At 47.0% G+C, this 17837-nt stretch overlaps 2 protein-coding genes across 4 annotated transcripts; both read right to left on the bottom strand.

Moving 5' to 3' along the window:
- Positions 1-261: 261 nt before the first annotated feature.
- On the bottom strand, positions 262-6893 carry LOC116786022 (alcohol dehydrogenase 1-like). 2 transcript variants are annotated; one of them, XM_032686290.1, is made up of 9 exons: positions 6665-6893; positions 5648-5749; positions 5049-5190; positions 4852-4939; positions 4522-4741; positions 4157-4417; positions 3707-3842; positions 3224-3362; positions 262-286 (listed from the first exon to the last, which is right to left on the bottom strand). In XM_032686290.1, exons 1-9 carry the CDS (start codon positions 6680-6682, stop codon positions 277-279), a joined length of 1116 nt encoding a protein of 371 aa, XP_032542181.1. In that variant the 5' UTR covers positions 6683-6893; the 3' UTR covers positions 262-276. The 2 variants fall into 2 exon arrangements, with proteins under 2 accessions (XP_032542181.1, XP_032542180.1); XM_032686289.1 differs by lacking the exon at positions 262-286 and adding an exon at positions 2547-2791.
- A 3280-nt stretch (positions 6894-10173) lies between these two features.
- On the bottom strand, positions 10174-14802 carry LOC116786021 (alcohol dehydrogenase 1-like). 2 transcript variants are annotated; one of them, XM_032686288.1, is made up of 9 exons: positions 14547-14802; positions 13249-13350; positions 12870-13011; positions 12465-12552; positions 12130-12295; positions 11748-12008; positions 11322-11457; positions 10851-10989; positions 10174-10418 (listed from the first exon to the last, which is right to left on the bottom strand). In XM_032686288.1, exons 1-9 carry the CDS (start codon positions 14562-14564, stop codon positions 10394-10396), a joined length of 1077 nt encoding a protein of 358 aa, XP_032542179.1. In that variant the 5' UTR covers positions 14565-14802; the 3' UTR covers positions 10174-10393. The 2 variants fall into 2 exon arrangements, with proteins under 2 accessions (XP_032542179.1, XP_032542178.1); XM_032686287.1 differs by having other exon boundaries at positions 12130-12349; positions 14547-14797.
- Between the last annotated feature and the right edge of the window lie 3035 nt (positions 14803-17837).

The following is a 17837-nucleotide window of genomic DNA, read 5'->3' as shown; positions in this document are numbered from 1 at the left end:
TTTGCCACAGGCAGGAACACCTTTCACTAGACCAGATTGCTCAGAGCTCCATCCAACTGCCCTTGTACAGTTCCAGGTACGGGGCATCCACAACTTCTCTACAACCTGTTCCAGTGTCTGACCACTGGAATATAGTAAAAGAATTTCTCACTAAAATCTAATCTAAACTACTCTTTTTCATGCCTGTTATCTTACCTGATCACCCACTACATTTGGTGGAGCAAAGATATGGTTCTTCTCCAGGACTTTCATGTATTTTCATGTGCTTTGCAATCTTCATTTCACTCTGAAAGTGGACCGATTTAACTGGTTAGCCAAAACCTAAAAATACTCTTTAGGAGGTTCAGGCAGGCCCACTTTACACAGCTTTTGGGCCATTGGTTGGCTTTGATTACCAATCCATTTTCTACATTGCACCAGAGTTGGAAAGCAATTCCAGGTGACAAATGCTCTATGGCTGATATCCTGTGTGATTGGAAGTGTTCAAAGTTTAAACCAACAAATTTTAAAAGAGCTGTAACAGATACTGAAATCATTCAACTGCTTCCTAGATAACATTCCATACATTGGCCTATGTTTTCATCTCACACATAAGGACATAAATGTGAACAGTGCTACCTGTATTTCACACCTCTTAAGATATGTCTAGTATCTGCTGTTGAGTTTATAACCTAAAAACTGGTTGTAGAAAGATCTTTCAAAGGTGTAATATTATCTTCCCTTAAAACATCCGTGTGATGCTCTAGTCCATCAAACTTGCAAACCCAACATTGATGGGAAGACAACACAGAGTTGCTGTCTGCCGTGCTTGCAGTTGTGAAGTGCCATGGGTAGCTGGCATCTCTGCAAAGGATTTGACATGTGTGTGATTATGGCAGGGAGTTGATAGTGAGATCCTGCTGCTGTGCAGCTTTCTGTATGCTTAAGACAAGAGGTTGTTTTTTTCTTATCCAATTAATAGAGGGAAAATAAAATCAAACTTGTATGTCAGCAGACACGGATTTAATGATTAACTTTTTAATGGTAGATGCTGTGTGTCTCCATTCCACAGTATTTCCTATCCTGACTTGCTCTATGTATTCGTGTATTAGACAAGTCTTAAGAATTGATTGGGGAGGTCAGATGTTTGTACAGATAGGCCCAGGCCTCACAAGGTGTTTGTCTTCATCTTGGTATTCAGGGCTCTGACCCCCTGTGTGTATTAAGTTTGTTTACTGTCTGTATCAAAGCAGTGGAAAATTGGAAGAATCTTTGTCAGAAATCTCTGTGGAAAAGACCCAGAAATGCACTTGTGAGAGTTAAGTACAAATCTTGCCTTTCCCCTGCCTGCGGCAGTTTCAAGTCCCCAGTAACTTTTAGTTAAAAGACAAAGGCAGATATTATTGCCTTTATTACTGACTCAGCATTAAATTTTTCTCTTCAGTGTACCACTTTTACATGCTACCATGAAGGACAAACTGAATCATATCCTGCATTTGTTAGCAGGATTGATAACTCACTATTCTCTACCATGCCCTGTTGGTTTCATCTCCATTAGGACCAAAAATATTGTATACCTGATACAAAACGAAAGGGGGACGAGTCAAATGAGGTAAGGAATGCGAGAGTTGGATCCACCTTGACGTATTTTACATTGAAGAGATAGAAGAAAACTATTGATCAAAGTCTATTAAAAAATCAGTTAATTCTGTTCACTCTAGTGAAGGAGAATGGTAGAGGGGAAAAATGTGTTAAATAAAGAGCAGAACTCCTACAGCCATTGCTGATTGTGAGTCCATTCTATCACAGAATGATAAAATCCTAGAATATCTCAAATTGGAAGGACCCATTTTGTGCATAGAACAAATTTAGTTGCCACACTGGTTGTGATCCTGCTAGCACCTATATAATTTAATTCTGCCATGTAAGGAGCAATTTTGCTTTATAGTTTCTGAAAGGCTAGGTAGAGTACCTCTAGCACCCACATTTACATAAGGTGGGACATAAATGCACCTGTAATTTCTCTTCCTTATTCGAGTCTGTAAATTTCTCTGAGGTTGTTATCCAGAACAAAGCTGGGTCAGTAGAAAAGCCACCAGACTGAGATCAGGAGGCAAAAGGGTCTAAAGAGGACAAGTAAGATTTGAGGAAGGAAAAATGAGGAGAGACTAGTACAAAGTAAAGTGATAAGAAAAGCTGATGTTTAAATGAAAGGTGCTGGAGTGACAGGTTTGGTGTGGGGATCACTTCAAGTAGCAGAACACACTGGTGTCCTGTGAGCGAGACCAGAGAGCGGCAGCAGCAGCAGCAGCAGGAGCGGTGATTTACCTGCTGGACTTTGGTTGAGGCTGCAGCATTCACCCACCTGAGATGGGGACAGAGAGGCGTGACAGAGCTGGGGACAGAGCTGTCTGAGGTGGGTGAAGGTGGGAGGCAGTGGCAGTGGAGGGGCAAAGGCAGCTGCTCACTGCTGAGACCAGGGGTGTGGTGGAAGGGCCTGCGGGATGAGGAGGAGCTCCTCGTGCCCCGTGGGACTTCTGTTGATTGAGTGCACTGCGTGGGACGAGTTTGACTGAAACCCTTTATTGGTAAAAGCGTTTTGTCAGAAGAGGGATGCTTCTGGGTCTTGCCTGGGCACAGGAGGACCAGCAGCAACACCAGCATAGGCGAGTTCCTTATTCTCGTCTCCTTGTGCCCCACCAGGTGAGGGGCTGGTTGAGAAGGGGCTGGGCCAGGAGAGCATCTGCTGGGCTGGTGCCTCCTCTCAGCTTTCCATGGCTGTGTCCCTCAGAAGAGCAGGACACTGCGAATACTGAAAAGTGGAAGGGAAGGGAGGGTTTACTGGTGCTGTGGTTCAGGAGCAGGCAGCGGGGTCGGCAGGTGTGCCTGGGGACCGGCTGCCTTCTTTCCCTCCAGCCTCTTCCTCACTCAGCTGCATGAGACATGCAGCAATGGGGGAGCCTTCAAATCTCTGCTGAAGGGAACCCCTCAGATGATAAGGCCACAGGATCTCGGTTGAGCTGAACCATGAGCTGCAGGGTTCCCTGTGCTGAACGTGGGCTCTTCCCTCTGCGTTATGGCAGATTGTCCCCACACTCGGCTCTGGGCCCTGCTTCCTCAAAAGACTCAGGTGCTTTTTGAGAAGACAGTGTTGTGTGCTCTGCCTCCCAGAGCATTTGGGCTGTTTGACTTTTAGGAGGAGGTGCTGTTTGCTGTGCCTCCCTCCTGCTAGTCAGGGTCTCACCTTTTTCCTGCCCGTAACAACTCAAATCCCTCGTTCACTTTAGCAAAGGGCAGTGTGTGTGTGATCAGCAAGTCTGAATTGAATTTCTTCTCCAAATAGCTGGAAACTAGTTTGGGCATACAATCTCTTGTCTTCCAGCCTAGAAAGAAGAGCAAGCAGCTACAGTGAATGATGGGAGAAATGCAGTTTTGGGAAGGGAGTGTTACTGTCAGGGTCAGGACTGAGGGACCAGTACTGGTGCCACTGTCTTGTGTAGTAATTTCCCCTCTTTGGAATGGGTGGGATAGCATAGGCAGTTGTATGTGTTATACTGTATGAACTATACAGGTTTATTAGAATTTGTATTAGCATTTTTAATGCTTCTCTTTAATGCAGTGCTCCTCTTTAGTTCACTTCTTCTTGAAAATCCTCTTTTAGTAGGATTTGTAAGCTGCCATGAAAGGAAAAGCTGAAATTTCTAAAATGTTTTCTTAACTTTCATACCTCCAACCAGGGTCCCCTTCCATGCACGCCCAGTCAGCAGAAGCATAGGATCAAGGGAAATCTCTGAACCAGCATCCAGTTCCCCAATCATCACACAGATGCCAGTGCTCATATTGCAGGAAGCCAGGGCAGCAATCTGATGGGACAGGGAGGTGAGTTAGAGAAAGCACTGGTGAGTTGGTCAGGAAAGTGTTCTTTCTGAGCTGTCATCTGGCCCTCCCTGCTCATCTGAAAACACATCCTCCCTTATGCAGGCAACATGGATAATTCGCGGCCATTTTAAGAGCCGTACATTGTCTCCTCCCCAAGCCAACAGACTGCCTTTCTCTCACAAAGGTGTGCCCAGTAGTGCAGGCAGCAGGCAAGGAATTTCCCACCTGAGTGAATTTTTCACTGATGGCAGCCTGTGAATGATCTGGAAGGGAAGACATGTGCCAAAATGCCACCTACCATGGTTTCTTTGAGGCCAATGGCCTCAAAGGAGTAGTCCACACCCTGTCCTGTCATCTCAGTGAGCACCTCCTGGATGGGCTTCTGGCAGTCTCGAGGGTTGATGCAGTCGGTGGCTCCCAGCTCCTTGGCCTTGGCAAACTTGTCCTTGTTGATATCCACGGCAATGATGCGGGAAGCTCCAGCTGCCTTGCAGCCCATGACAACAGAGAGGCCAACTCCTCCGAGGCCGAAGATGGCACAGGTGGAGCCTGGCTTTACCTGCACAGCACGGGGCCCTGTGAGTCTCCAGCGTGAGGAGGGGGAGAGGGGTTGGTGAGGGTGTGAGGGCAGCCTTGGGGTGCTTGACACGCCTGAACACCAACCTTGGCGGTGTTGACGGCAGCCCCGTAGCCTGTGGAAAACCCACAGCCAAGCAAGCAGATTTTGTCCAGAGGTGCTGCAGGATCTATCTTGGCAACGGCGTACTCTGGGACCACGGTGTATTCTGCAAAGGTGCTGACCCACAGGAAGTGGTGGATCTGCTTCCCTTTGCAAGTGAACCGGGTGGTTTTGTCAGGCATCAGGTTTTGTGGTTCAGAGATACTGTAGGGAGGTGCAATCATTTGTATTTCATTGACTGATGGGGGTGTCAGACTTACAACAGTAAGACAGCCAACCTCATGTAGGTGTAGGGGAAGGTGAAGCAAACTCACTGGGATTTCAGGCAGTAATTGGATTCAGGATTCAAACAGAAGCTGCATTCCCCACACTGAGGGACGCAAACGGGAATGACTTTGTCACCTGGAAAAACATATATCCCTTGTTAGGTGCCCCTCTCCAGGCAGACCCTGAGGGTGCTGTCTGTTGGAGAGCTGAATCCTGGGCATGTGTTTGTTTGTGTGCCGGTTACCTGGTTTCACAGAGGTCACTCCTTCTCCAATGCTTTCCACGATTCCAGCTCCTTCGTGGCCTGGGATAACTGGGAATTCCGCATTGGGAAAGCAGCCTTGCAAGAGGTGTTCATCTGTGCGACAGATGCCTGCGGCCACAAGCTATTTGGAGAGGAAAGTGTTGGTGACCTGGCCTCTGACTTACTCAGTTTGTGGAAGTAATTTTCCCAGGAGTGTTATGGTGCCCCCACAATCAGTGCTGACACTCCATGGCAGCACGCTATGCCTGGGCTGGGCTTTCCCCTTCTCCTCAAGCTGAATGCTCCATGTGGCTTTCCTCCGGACTGAGCTGGAGGTGGGACTGGAGAGGAGGCCACAGTGAGGATCGCAGGGGTCAGTTCAGCAGAGCACGGGCTGGAGATGCCAATTCCTATGAGACAGCTTAGGCAAGGACTAGTCTGAAACAGAGGCCCTGGCAGATGCTGCCTTTGAGCTAAGGCAGCTCTGGACAATTAAAGCCTACTGGCAGACACAGATCCCTGAGGTATATCCAAGGTATAGCCACAAGAAGAACAATTCCCACAAGGGTGAAGAAGAAGTAATTGAAATGTGTTTTTACCTTGATCCGGACTTCACCTGCCTTTGGAGGTGCAACCTCCACCTCCTCAATGGAGAGTGGGTGTCCTGCAGCCCAGGCAACAGCAGCTCTGCATCTGATAACCTGGAAGCAACCAAGAGGATTATGCTGCATGGGAACATTTTCCTTTAGCACACGCTTGGGGACAGTCATCCTGCAAGCATCTAAACCAGAGGTGGACAAACTTGGTAGTGCTCAGCTTCACCTGAAGCCAAGTGATACTCAGTAAACACTGGCCTAGTTTAGGGTCTGAGGAAACACCATTTGTGCTTTGTCACGCAAAGAGTATCAGTTTCCATAACCTTGGAAAATGATTGGGTTTTTATGGCTTCAGGGGATTTTTCCTAACAGTGTCATATGTTAATGGACAGATTGTGCTCCCATGGCAACTGTGGATCCTACCTAGTGGCAATGCCACTAAGAGCTTTGATGTCAGCCTTGCAAGACACTGGCCTGAAGGTAACTGAGAGGGGTTATGGAACGGTCCCCATCTGGTTGACAACTGGACCATTTTTCCCTTGCCAAAAGGATGATTTGTGTGTGGCATTGCTCAAACGCTGCTCAACCGATCAACCCAAAGCTGGTTTGACATCAGCAAAATGGAGCTTGCAGATTGAAAGAGTATTGCCATGGACAAGTTGAATGCAGGAGATGAGTGGCTGCAAGATGGAACCACTGAGGAGCTACATTTCCTGCCAAAGCAAGGGCACAGAGTGGGATTGAGCAGGAGGGTTTTTCCAGAGCAGTACAATTCCATATTTTCATTCCTGAGCTGGTGGGCAGGACAGAGGAGAAATGCACTACCTAATGCAGGTACTGACAGGTGCAGTTGTAGGAAAGCAGAAGCTCATGTAATTCAAAGGGGTTTGGAAGAGCTGGGGGAGTAAGGTGGGAGGAGAGAGGGCATGCAGTAGCAGTGCACAGGCTGAGCCATTTGCAGAGTATTCCCCCAAGAGCAGGGCAGCTCGGAAAGGAAGATGGAAAAGGCATTGTCCTTACTTTTCCTGAAGTGGCCATGTGGTCTTAGCAGAGGCGTTCCCGTTGCTGTATCGGACTGGAGGGAAGCTGCTGCCTGTCTGGCCGAAGCTCTGTGTTGTAAAGTCCCCCAGCTGTGGAACTGGAGCACTCCTGGCGTGGCACTGTCGCTGGAGAGCAGAGAGCTGTGGTTAATCTGTGTCGGATGCTGGACGAGGACAGAAAGTGCTGAGGGGAGGAGCCTGATAGTGGCTGGGAAATGGAGGAGGGCAGAAGTCCTCCAGGGTGGCTTTTATCACTGACTTTCTTTCAGGTGTGGAGGGAGGAGATTTGCAGCACTGCCGGGGCTTCCTCAGTGTCTCTGGGTTGCCAAGGCAGAGCATTTGAGCTGGTGGCCATTCACACCAAGGTATTTGCTAAAGGATCAAAAATTTAAAAAAAAAGGTGAAACAAAAGGCAGTGAAAACATGATGTGATGTACAAATACACGTGGCCTTCTGGATTGAAGCTCTACTGTCTGTGCTGTTGCAGCTGTTTTCACCTGAGTAGTAGGGGAGAATGTGTAAGGAAGGGATTTTTTTCCAAGGACACATTTGTTTCACTGATATGGAACCAGGTCCGTGAGTGGGTTCCGTCACCCCAGGCTCTCTGGGTTCCCACAGAGCTGTTTTCTGCTGAGGCATTGGACAAGATGATTTATATGGAGGATTGGATGAATAACAGCTTGTTGGAGAACCTGGCCAAGATGAGCACCCTGAGGGTGACGTAATCCCCATGGTTAGAAAGGAATCCTCCTCTCTGCCTTGAAGGGATGTATTTGTATACCTAGGGAATGGGACAATTTCCTAGAAGACTACCACTAATGAAATAAAAATCCTTCTTGGATCAAGAACTTTTTAGAATGCTGTAATGAGTGGAACTTAACCCTTTAGCTGTTGAACAAGATTATAGATGTATTGATTTTATTTTTTTTTTAAATCAAAAGATGCCTGTTGACGTTAGGATGCAGAAAAGATTAGATGTGATCATAAAAAAATGCAGCATTCATGAATCAGGAAGGCATTACTCTGTAGAGTCATGCTTAGGAGACCCTCCTCTACAGTTGATTCTGATGTCCTTCATAGAATCACAGAATCTCAGAATGGTTTAGATTGGAAGGGACCTAGATCAGCTTGTTTCAACCTCTTTGCCACAGGCAGGAACACCTTTCACTAGACCAGATTGCTCAGAGCTCCATCCAACTGCCCTTGTACAGTTCCAGGTACGGGGCATCCACAACTTCTCTACAACCTGTTCCAGTGTCTGACCACTGGAATATAGTAAAAGAATTTCTCACTAAAATCTAATCTAAACTACTCTTTTTCATGCCTGTTATCTTACCTGATCACCCACTACATTTGGTGGAGCAAAGATATGGTTCTTCTCCAGGACTTTCATGTATTTTCATGTGCTTTGCAATCTTCATTTCACTCTGAAAGTGGACCGATTTAACTGGTTAGCCAAAACCTAAAAATACTCTTTAGGAGGTTCAGGCAGGCCCACTTTACACAGCTTTTGGGCCATTGGTTGGCTTTGATTACCAATCCATTTTCTACATTGCACCAGAGTTGGAAAGCAATTCCAGGTGACAAATGCTCTATGGCTGATATCCTGTGTGATTGGAAGTGTTCAAAGTTTAAACCAACAAATTTTAAAAGAGCTGTAACAGATACTGAAATCATTCAACTGCTTCCTAGATAACATTCCATACATTGGCCTATGTTTTCATCTCACACATAAGGACATAAATGTGAACAGTGCTACCTGTATTTCACACCTCTTAAGACATGTCTAGTATCTGCTGTTGAGTTTATAACCTAAAAACTGGTTGTAGAAAGGTCTTTCAAAGGTGTAATATTATCTTTCCTTAAAACATCCGTGTGATGCTCTAGTCCATCAAACTTGCAAACCCAACATTGATGGGAAGACAACACAGAGTTGCTGTCTGCCGTGCTTGCAGTTGTGAAGTGCCATGGGTAGCTGGCATCTCTGCAAAGGATTTGACATGTGTGTGATTATGGCAGGGAGTTGATAGTGAGATCCTGCTGCTGTGCAGCTTTCTGTATGCTTAAGACAAGAGGTTGTTTTTTCTTATCCAATTAATAGAGGGAAAATAAAATCAAACTTGTATGTCAGCAGACACGGATTTAGTGATTAACTTTTTAATGGTAGATGCTGTGTGTCTCCATTCCACAGTATTTCCTATCCTGACTTGCTCTATGTATTCGTGTATTAGACAAGTCTTAAGAATTGATTGGGGAGGTCAGATGTTTGTACAGATAGGCCCAGGCCTCACAAGGTGTTTGTCTTCATCTTGGTAGTCAGGGCTCTGACCCCCTGTGTGTATTAAGATTGTTTACTGTCTGTATCAAAGTAGTGGAAAATTGGAAGAATCTTTGTCAGAAATCTCTGTGGAAAAGACCCAGAAATGCACTTGTGAGAGTTAAGTACAAATCTTGCCTTTTCCCCTGCCTGTGGCAGTTTCAAGTCCCCAGTAACTTTTAGTTAAAAGACAAAGGCAGATATTATTGCCTTTATTACTGACTCAGCATTAAATTTTTCTCTTCAGTGTACCACTTTTACATGCTACCATGAAGGACAAACTGAATCATATCCTGCATTTGTTAGCAGGATTGATAATTTACTAGTGAAGGAGAATGGTAGAGGGAAAAAATGTGTTAAATAAGGAGCAGGACTCCTACAGCCATTGCTGATTGTAAGTCCATTCTATCACAGAATGATAAAATCCTAGAATATCTCAAATTGGAAGGACCCATTTTGTGCACAGAACAAATTTAGTTGCCACACTGGTTGTGATCCTGCTAGCACCTATATAATTTAATTCTGCCATGTAAGGAGCAATTTTGCTTTATAGTTTCTGAAAGGCTAGGTAGAGTACCTCTAGCACCCACATTTACATAAGGCGGGACATAAATGCACCTGTAATTTCTCTTCCTTATTCGAGTCTGTAAATTTCTCTGAGGTTGTTATCCAGAACAAAGCTGGGTCAGTAGAAAAGCCACCAGACTGAGATCAGGAGGCAAAAGGGTCTAAAGAGGACAAGTAAGATTTGAGGAAGGAAAAATGAGGAGAGACTAGTACAAAGTAAAGTGATAAGAAAAGCTGATGTTTAAATGAAAGGTGCTGGAGTGACAGGTTTGGTGTGGGGATCACTTCAAGTAGCAGAACACACTGGTGTCCTGTGAGCGAGACCAGAGAGCGGCAGCAGCAGCAGCAGCAGGAGCGGTGATTTACCTGCTGGACTTTGGTTGAGGCTGCAGCATTCACCCACCTGAGATGGGGACAGAGAGGCGTGACAGAGCTGGGGACAGAGCTGTCTGAGGTGGGTGAAAGTGGGAGGCAGTGGCAGTGCAGGGGCAAAGGCAGCTGCTCACTGCTGAGACCAGGGGTGTGGTGGAAGGGCCTGCGGGATGAGGAGGAGCTCCTCGTGCCCCGTGGGACTTCTGTTGATTGAGTGCACTGCGTGGGACGAGTTTGACTGAAACCCTTTATTGGTAAAAGCGTTTTGTCAGAAGAGGGATGCTTCTGGGTCTTGCCTGGGCACAGGAGGACCAGCAGCAACACCAGCATAGGCGAGTTCCTTATTCTCATCTCCTTGTGCCCCACCAGGTGAGGGGCTGGTTGAGAAGGGGCTGGGCCAGGAGAGCATCTGCTGGGCTGGTGCCTCCTCTCAGCTTTCCATGGCTGTGTCCCTCAGAAGAGCAGGACGCTGCGAATACTGAAAAGTGGAAGGGAAGGGAGGGTTTACTGGTGCTGTGGTTCAGGAGCAGGCAGCGGGGTCGGCAGGTGTGCCTGGGGACCGGCTGCCTTCTTTCCCTCCAGCCTCTTCCTCACTCAGCTGCATGAGACGTGCAGCAGTGGGGGAGCCTTCAAATCTCTGCTGAAGGGAACCCCTCAGATGATAAGGCCACAGGATCTCGGTTGAGCTGAACCATGAGCTGCAGGGTTCCCTGTGCTGAACGTGGGCTCTTCCCTCTGCGTTATGGCAGATTGTCCCCACACTCGGCTCTGGGCCCTGCTTCCTCAAAAGACTCAGGTGCTTTTTGAGAAGACAGTGTTGTGTGCTCTGCCTCCCAGAGCATTTGGGCTGTTTGACTTTTAGGAGGAGGTGCTGTTTGCTGTGCCTCCCTCCTGCTAGTCAGGGTCTCACCTTTTTCCTGCCCGTAACAACTCAAATCCCTCGTTCACTTTAGCAAAGGGCAGTGTGTGCGTGATCAGCAAGTCTGAATTGAATTCCTTCTCCAAATAGCTGGAAACTAGTTTGGGCATACAATCTCTTGTCTTCCAGCCTAGAAAGAAGAGCAAGCAGCTGCAGTGAATGATGAAAGAAATGCAGTTTTGGGAAGGGAGTGTTACTGTCAGGGTCAGGACTGAGGGACCAGTACCGGTGCCACTCTCTTGTGTAGTAATTTCCCCTCTTTGGAATGAGTGGGATAGCATAGGCAGTTATATGTGTTATACTGTATGAACTATACACTTTTATTAGCATTTTTGATGCTACTCTTTAATGCAGTGCTCCTCTTTAGTTCACTTCTTCTTGAAAATCCTCTTTTAGTAGGATTTGTAAGCTGCCATGAAAGGAAAAGCTGAAATTTCTAAAATGTTTTCTTAACTTTCATACCTCCAAGCGTTGACCCCTTCCATGCACGCCCAGTCAGCAGAAGCATAGGATCAAGGGAAATCTCTGAAGCAGAATTCGGTACCCCAATCATCACACAGATGCCAGTGCTCATATTGCAGGAGGCCAGGGCAGCAATCTGATGGGACAGAGAGGTGAGTTAGAGAAAGCACTGGTGAGTTGGTCAGAAAATTGTTCTTTCTGAGCTGTCATCTGGCCCTCCCTGCTCGTCTGAAAACACATCCTCCCTTATGCAGGAGACACTGAGAGTTCAAGGCCTCTTTTAGGACCTGTACACAGATTTCTCTCACAAAGGTGTGCCCAGCAGTGCAAGCAGCAGGCAAGGAACTTCCCACCTGCATGAATTTTTCCCTGATGGCAGCCTGTGAATGATCTGGAAGGGAAGACACGTGCCAAAATGCCACCTACCATGGTTTCTTTGAGGCCAATGGCCTCAAAGGAGTAGTCCACACCCTGTCCTGTCATCTCAGTGAGCACCTCCTGGATGGGCTTCTGGCAGTCTCGAGGGTTGATGCAGTCGGTGGCTCCCAGCTCCTTGGCCTTGGCAAACTTGTCCTTGTTGATATCCACGGCAATGATGCGGGAAGCTCCAGCTGCCTTGCAGCCCATGACAACAGAGAGGCCAACTCCTCCGAGGCCAAAGATGGCACAGGTGGAGCCTGGCTTTACCTGCACAGCACAGGTAAAGACCCTGTGAGTCTCCAGCGTGAGGAGGAGGAGGAGGAGGAGGAGAGGGGTTGGTGAGGGTGTGAGGGCAGCCTTGGGGTTCTTGACACGCCTGAACACCAACCTTGGCGGTGTTGACGGCAGCCCCATAGCCTGTGGAAAACCCACAGCCGAGCAAGCAGATTTTGTCCAGAGGTGCTGCAGGATCTATCTTGGCAACGGCGTACTCTGGGACCACGGTGTATTCTGCAAAGGTGCTGACCCACAGGAAGTGGTGGATCTGCTTCCCTTTGCAAGTGAACCGGGTGGTTTTGTCAGGCATCAGGTTTTGTGGTTCAGAGAGACTGTGGAGAGGAGAAATAATTTGTATTTCATTGACTAAAGCACTTATGGTGGTGTCGGACTTGTTGTCAGACAGCCAACCTCATGTAGGTGTAGGGGAAGGTGAAGCAAACTCACTGGCATTTCAGGCAGTAATTGGATTCAGGATTCAGGCAGAAGCTGCATTCCCCACACTGAGGGAGGCAAAGCGGAATGACTTTGTCTCCTGCAACAAAGTGGATCCCTTTTTGGTACCTCTTGCTAAGCAGGCCCTGAGGGTGCTGGAGCACCTCTGCTGAGCTTTCCAATTGCAGCAACCCACCACAAACCCTTCCCTTCCTCTGTCAGGATGAAATGCTCTAAGCCCCACTCATGTACATGAGGAACAGACCAGCAAAGTGTATGTGACCGTCCAGTGCAATGAGTGTGCACTGAGATTTTGAGCCACTGACTCAGGAACGGGGAGAAGTTTCTGAGCTGTTGGCAGCTTCATCCACTTTGAGGGCTGACTTGTGCGCATGTGTTTGTGTGTCCATTGATTACCTGGTTTCACAGAGGTCACTCCTTCTCCAACACTTTCCACAATCCCAGCTCCTTCATGGCCTAGGATAACTGGGAATTCCACATTAGGAAAGCAGCCTTTCAAAACGTGTTCATCTGTGTGACAGATGCCGGTGGCCACAATCTGTTTGGAGGGGAAAGAGTAGATGATGAACTTTAGAAACAGCCCAGCCTTTGTTTAACTGAATTTGTGGAATGATTTTCCACAGGACTTCTCTGGACACTTAAGGCCTATGGGCAGACCCCAGGCCTTATTATATGGGTTATATTCTTGTGGCTATAATTTGGTTATATCCAAATTATAGCCACAAGAAGTGCAATTCCTGCAAGGGAGAAAAAAATTATTGAAATGTGTTTTTACCTTGATCCGGACTTCACCTGCCTTTGGAGGTGCAACCTCCACCTCCTCAATAGAGAGTGGGTGTCCTGCAGCCCAGGCAACAGCAGCTCTGCATCTGATAACCTGGAAGCAACGGAGAGGATTACGCTGCATGGGAATGTTCACCTTTGGCAAAAGGCTGGGGACAGTTGTCCTACAATCACCAAACCTACAGCTGCCCAACACGTGTCTCTGCACACTGCAGTGCACTCATGGAGCTACACAACTGTCCTGTGCTGTTTCCTGGGGGACTTGCTGGGTGGGTGGGATGTGGTGGGAGAGCAGCAACATGTGGGTGCTCAGCTGTCCATGAAACCAAGTGCTGTTCAGTAAACACTGGCATAATGTGAAGAGTGAAATGCAAAGACCAAGTGACCAGTCCATAGAGAGTAAGGGTTGTGTTTTCCCTGGAAACTGAAAAGAATCCACCTGCCTTGTGTCTGCAGGGCAGGGCTCTGTGGATGACAGCAGGGCAGCAGGGCTGAGCTGCTGTGGCACAAGAGAGGCTGTGGGCCCTTCCAACAGCACTGAGTGCTGATATCTGCCTGGCCTTGGACTGGTCTGTGCTAAGGAAAAGCTGAGGATAGCTCTGGCCCCTCTCATGTTTGCCATGTAAACACCAAGTGAGTTCCAAACTGGCTTTTGGTAGGCGACATGGAGAAGATCCCTGAAGGGAAAAGACTCTGGTGTACTAGACAGATGTGACAGCAACACAAGCACTTCTGCAGCTTCAGCACGAAGAACAGTACTTTGAGTTTCAGTGGGCTGATGGTAACTAAGAGGGATTAGGAAACAGTCCATGTCTGGCTGGCAATTGGATAATTGCTTGCCTTACCAAAGCGCTGCTTTGTGTGTGACATCACACAAATCCTGCACTGATCAACCCAAAACTGCTCTGACATCAGCAAAATGGAGCTTGAAGCTTGAAAAAAGTATCGCTGTGGACAAGGCTGAATGCAAGCGATGAGTGGCTGCAAGATGGAAGAGCTATATTTCCTACCAAAGCAGGAGCACAGAGTGGGATTGAGCAGGAGGGTGTTTTCCAGAGCAGTACAATTCAGTATCTCATTCCTGAGCTGGTGGGCAGGACAGAGGAGAAATGCACTACCTAATGCAGGTACTGACAGGTGCAGTTGTAGGAAAGCAGAAGCTCATGTAATTCAAAGGGGTTTGGAAGAGCTGGGGGAATAAGGTGGGAGGAGAGAGGGCATGCAGTAGCAGAGTATTCCCCCAAGAGCAGGGCAGCTCGGAAAGGAAGATGGAAAAGGCATTGTCCTTACTTTTCCTGAAGTGGCCATGTGGTCTTAGCAGAGGCGTTCCCGTTGCTGTATCGGGCTGGAGGGAAGCTGCTACCTGTCTGTCCAAAGCTCTGTGCTGTAGAGTCCCCCAGCTGTGGAACTGGAGCACTCCTGGCGTGGCACTGTCGCTGGAGAGCAGAGAGATGTGGTTAATCTGTGTCGGATGCTGGACGCTGAGGAGCACAGGGAGTGCTGAGGGGAGGAGCCAGATAGCTGGATGGGGTCAGAAGTCCTCCAGGGTGGCTTTTGTCAGTGACTCTGCCCTTGGGCCATTCCCTGCTCCCCCTGCCTGAAAGGTATGAAGAGCATAGGAAGATTTTTTTTCCTCCAGTTGTTTTCTGGCAGGTGTGGAGGGAGGAGATTTGCAGCACTGCTGGGGCTTCCTCAGTGTCTCTGGGTTGCCAAGGCAGAGTATTTGAGCTGGTGGACGTTCACACCAAGGTATTTACTAAAGGATTAAAAATTCAAAAAAAAAAAAAGAAAAAAAAAAGGTAGTGAAAACATGGTGTGATGTACAAACACACATGTCCTTCTGGATTGAAGCTTTACTGTCTGTGGTATTGCAGCTGTTTTCACCTGAGTAGTAAGGTGACAGTGTCTCAGGAAAGGACTTTTTCCAAGGACACATTGCCTTCACTGATGTGTAACCCAGTCTGTGAGTGGGCTCACTCTCCCCAAGCTCTCTGGGTTCCCAAAGAGCTGTTTTCTGTTGAGGCATTGGACAATGTGATTTATAGGAGAATGGATGAATAAGAGCTTGTTGGAGAACCAGGTTGAGAGGAGCAGCATGTGTGTTTGGGAACTGGTTCTGCATTTGGGAAGATGTCAGTCCCACGTTTCTGTGTTCAGGGTACTGTACACAGAGGTTTGTGTTGGCACTTGCTACCATGTGTCCCAACCCTGCTCCATGGGCCGAGGGGGAAGGTCAGCAGCAGTTACGGCACTTGGTGTTGGCAGGTTGAGCCCCCAAGTCTCAAGTTCCCTGAACCCATCTCCAGCTTCACCGCTGCAGCCCAGCAGCACTACCGTGCCCCAGTAGCTGGCTGAGCTCTTGCACAGAGCATGGTGGCCCTGTGGTCTGACAGTGGTTCCAGCCACATGGAATTGCTTCTTGGCACTGCTGGTCAAGCCCAACCTCTAGGTGGTGATGGCCAGGTGCTGCGATGCTCCTGTCTTGGAGATGAGCAGTTGGCACTGGAGCCAACATGCACTTGTGGATCATTTTGATCTGTATTTCAGGTGAACAGGGACATCTACCAGTTTTTCCCATGACATTTCTACGTTTTCGTACATTGTTTGCACACCTTTTGTAGCCTCAATCAGACCATGAATGCTGGTGATGTATAATTTCCCAGGAATAAAGAGTTTTAGAATGAAGTTTTTAAGATGCTCAGTATTCAGCCTGGTCTGCCTGCTGCATTAAAAAATAAATAAATCTGTCATGACTTATGATTTATGTATCTGTAAGAGAAAAATTTTTTTCATTTGTCCAAAGATGTGACAACCCTTGAAGAAAACACAGGCTTGTTGTCTCCCAGGTATCTGTGTAGCACAGATATTTTTATTACTGGGATCGGTGCTCTCCATCTGATAACCTGGAGGCAGCGAAGGGGATTATGCTGTGTGGAAATGATCATTTGGCCGTGATGCACTGTCAGGGAGGGTGATCTCACAAGCATGTAAAAATAGAGCTGCATAGTGCACGTCTCTGCACGCTGCAGTATGTGCTGCTGGAGTTGCACAACTGTCCTGTGCTTTTTCCAGGGAGAGTGGCTGGGTGGGTGGGATGTGGTGGGAGAGCAGAAACATGAGAGTACTCAGCTGTGTGCGAAGCCGAGTGATGTTCAGTAAACACTTGGCATAGTTTAAGGTCTGAGGAAACACCATTTGTGCTTTGTCAGATGGAGAGTTTGTTTCTTGGGAAATTACTGAGTTTGTCATGTTCTTTTGTGGATTTTTTGTAGTGTCATCATGTGCTAGTGGACATCTGGTGCTCTGATGGGGAGTGTGGTCTCTACTTGCTCCCAGGAAAGCTCCTAAATGGAGGCTCACACAAAGTTGCTGTATGTTGCCCTGAACCCACCTGGAGTACCTCAGAGCCAGAGAGCCATTAGGAAGGTCTGCCAGAAACCTTCTGTCCACACTGTACAATCACACAAACAAACTGATCTTCAGCTGAGTGCTGATGAGGATCTGCAGGGCATAATACTCTAGGGAAGTAACTATGAACTTTTTGTTATTCTCCAGTCAGAAGACACTTCATTCCTCCATGTGGAGGCAGAACTAGATGCCTGCCCTATAGAATGTCCCTAAGGAGAATGGTTTATTGTTTCGGACACTAGCAACTATTCTAGTAAAGATACCAACAGTAGGTGTTGGTATGCTTGGCAGATTAGAACAACAAAAATGGGCTTTGCATCATCCTGAAGAGCATAGAAATGAGGTTTGTTGTAATTTATTCTCTAGCGCTATTTTTTTCTTCTTCTACTCTAAAGACTGAAGTTCAGGTCTTAATTGTGTAAATTTAGTTTATACATATGTTTAAGGATCTTCTTCTGTTAAAGTGTAATCTCTTGGTAAACTTGTCCTCAAATCATTAAACTAGCCGGGCAGCTCAAAGAGTCTTTCTGCTGACACAAAAAAGTAACTCATCAGTAGCACAGAGTCCCCTTATTTCACAGACTCTCCTACCCAGCTGCCATGCATGTGAATGAGTGCCTGCAAGCTCTGATTAGTCCTTTCAAAAGATAAGTCAATGTTGACCATATTTGCCAAGATAGAAATAGCCTCTATTCCTGTTTCCACATTGCAAATGCAGAAAGCAACAAGATGCTTTATGTTTTGAGTTGTTGCAGGCTGTTACCAGTCACCTGCTTTTTCTCCTTTACTCTGTATTCACACTTAAGAGGTTAAGAAACCTCCCCTTTATGTAATGGAAACAAAAATCAATATTTGATGCACGTTCATATTTCTTCACATTGTTTCCCAAACATCAGATGCACTTGTATAAACTGGCCAAAGATCTAAAACCATACTGATCAACAACTAAAACAACCCCAAGAAAGAGGCACAAAGGTAAAGGAAAAAAACCAACAGAAACCACCAAAGACAAACCACAATACAGAACACCATCACAGCAGTTTTGGAAGTGTTAATTTGCTAAAATATCCAGTGGTGAGACATTCTTCAGTACTTAAGTCTGTGATTTACCTAAATTATTAACTCGAACACATGGTCAACATAAATTTTAATTTCTGCAGTAATTTCCTTGCC

This window comes from Chiroxiphia lanceolata, chromosome 4 (genome assembly GCF_009829145.1).
Source record: "Chiroxiphia lanceolata isolate bChiLan1 chromosome 4, bChiLan1.pri, whole genome shotgun sequence".
Classification (NCBI taxonomy): Eukaryota; Metazoa; Chordata; class Aves; order Passeriformes; family Pipridae; genus Chiroxiphia; species Chiroxiphia lanceolata.
Note: the sequence above shows the minus strand (reverse complement) of the source record. Positions and strands in the feature narration are given on the sequence as shown.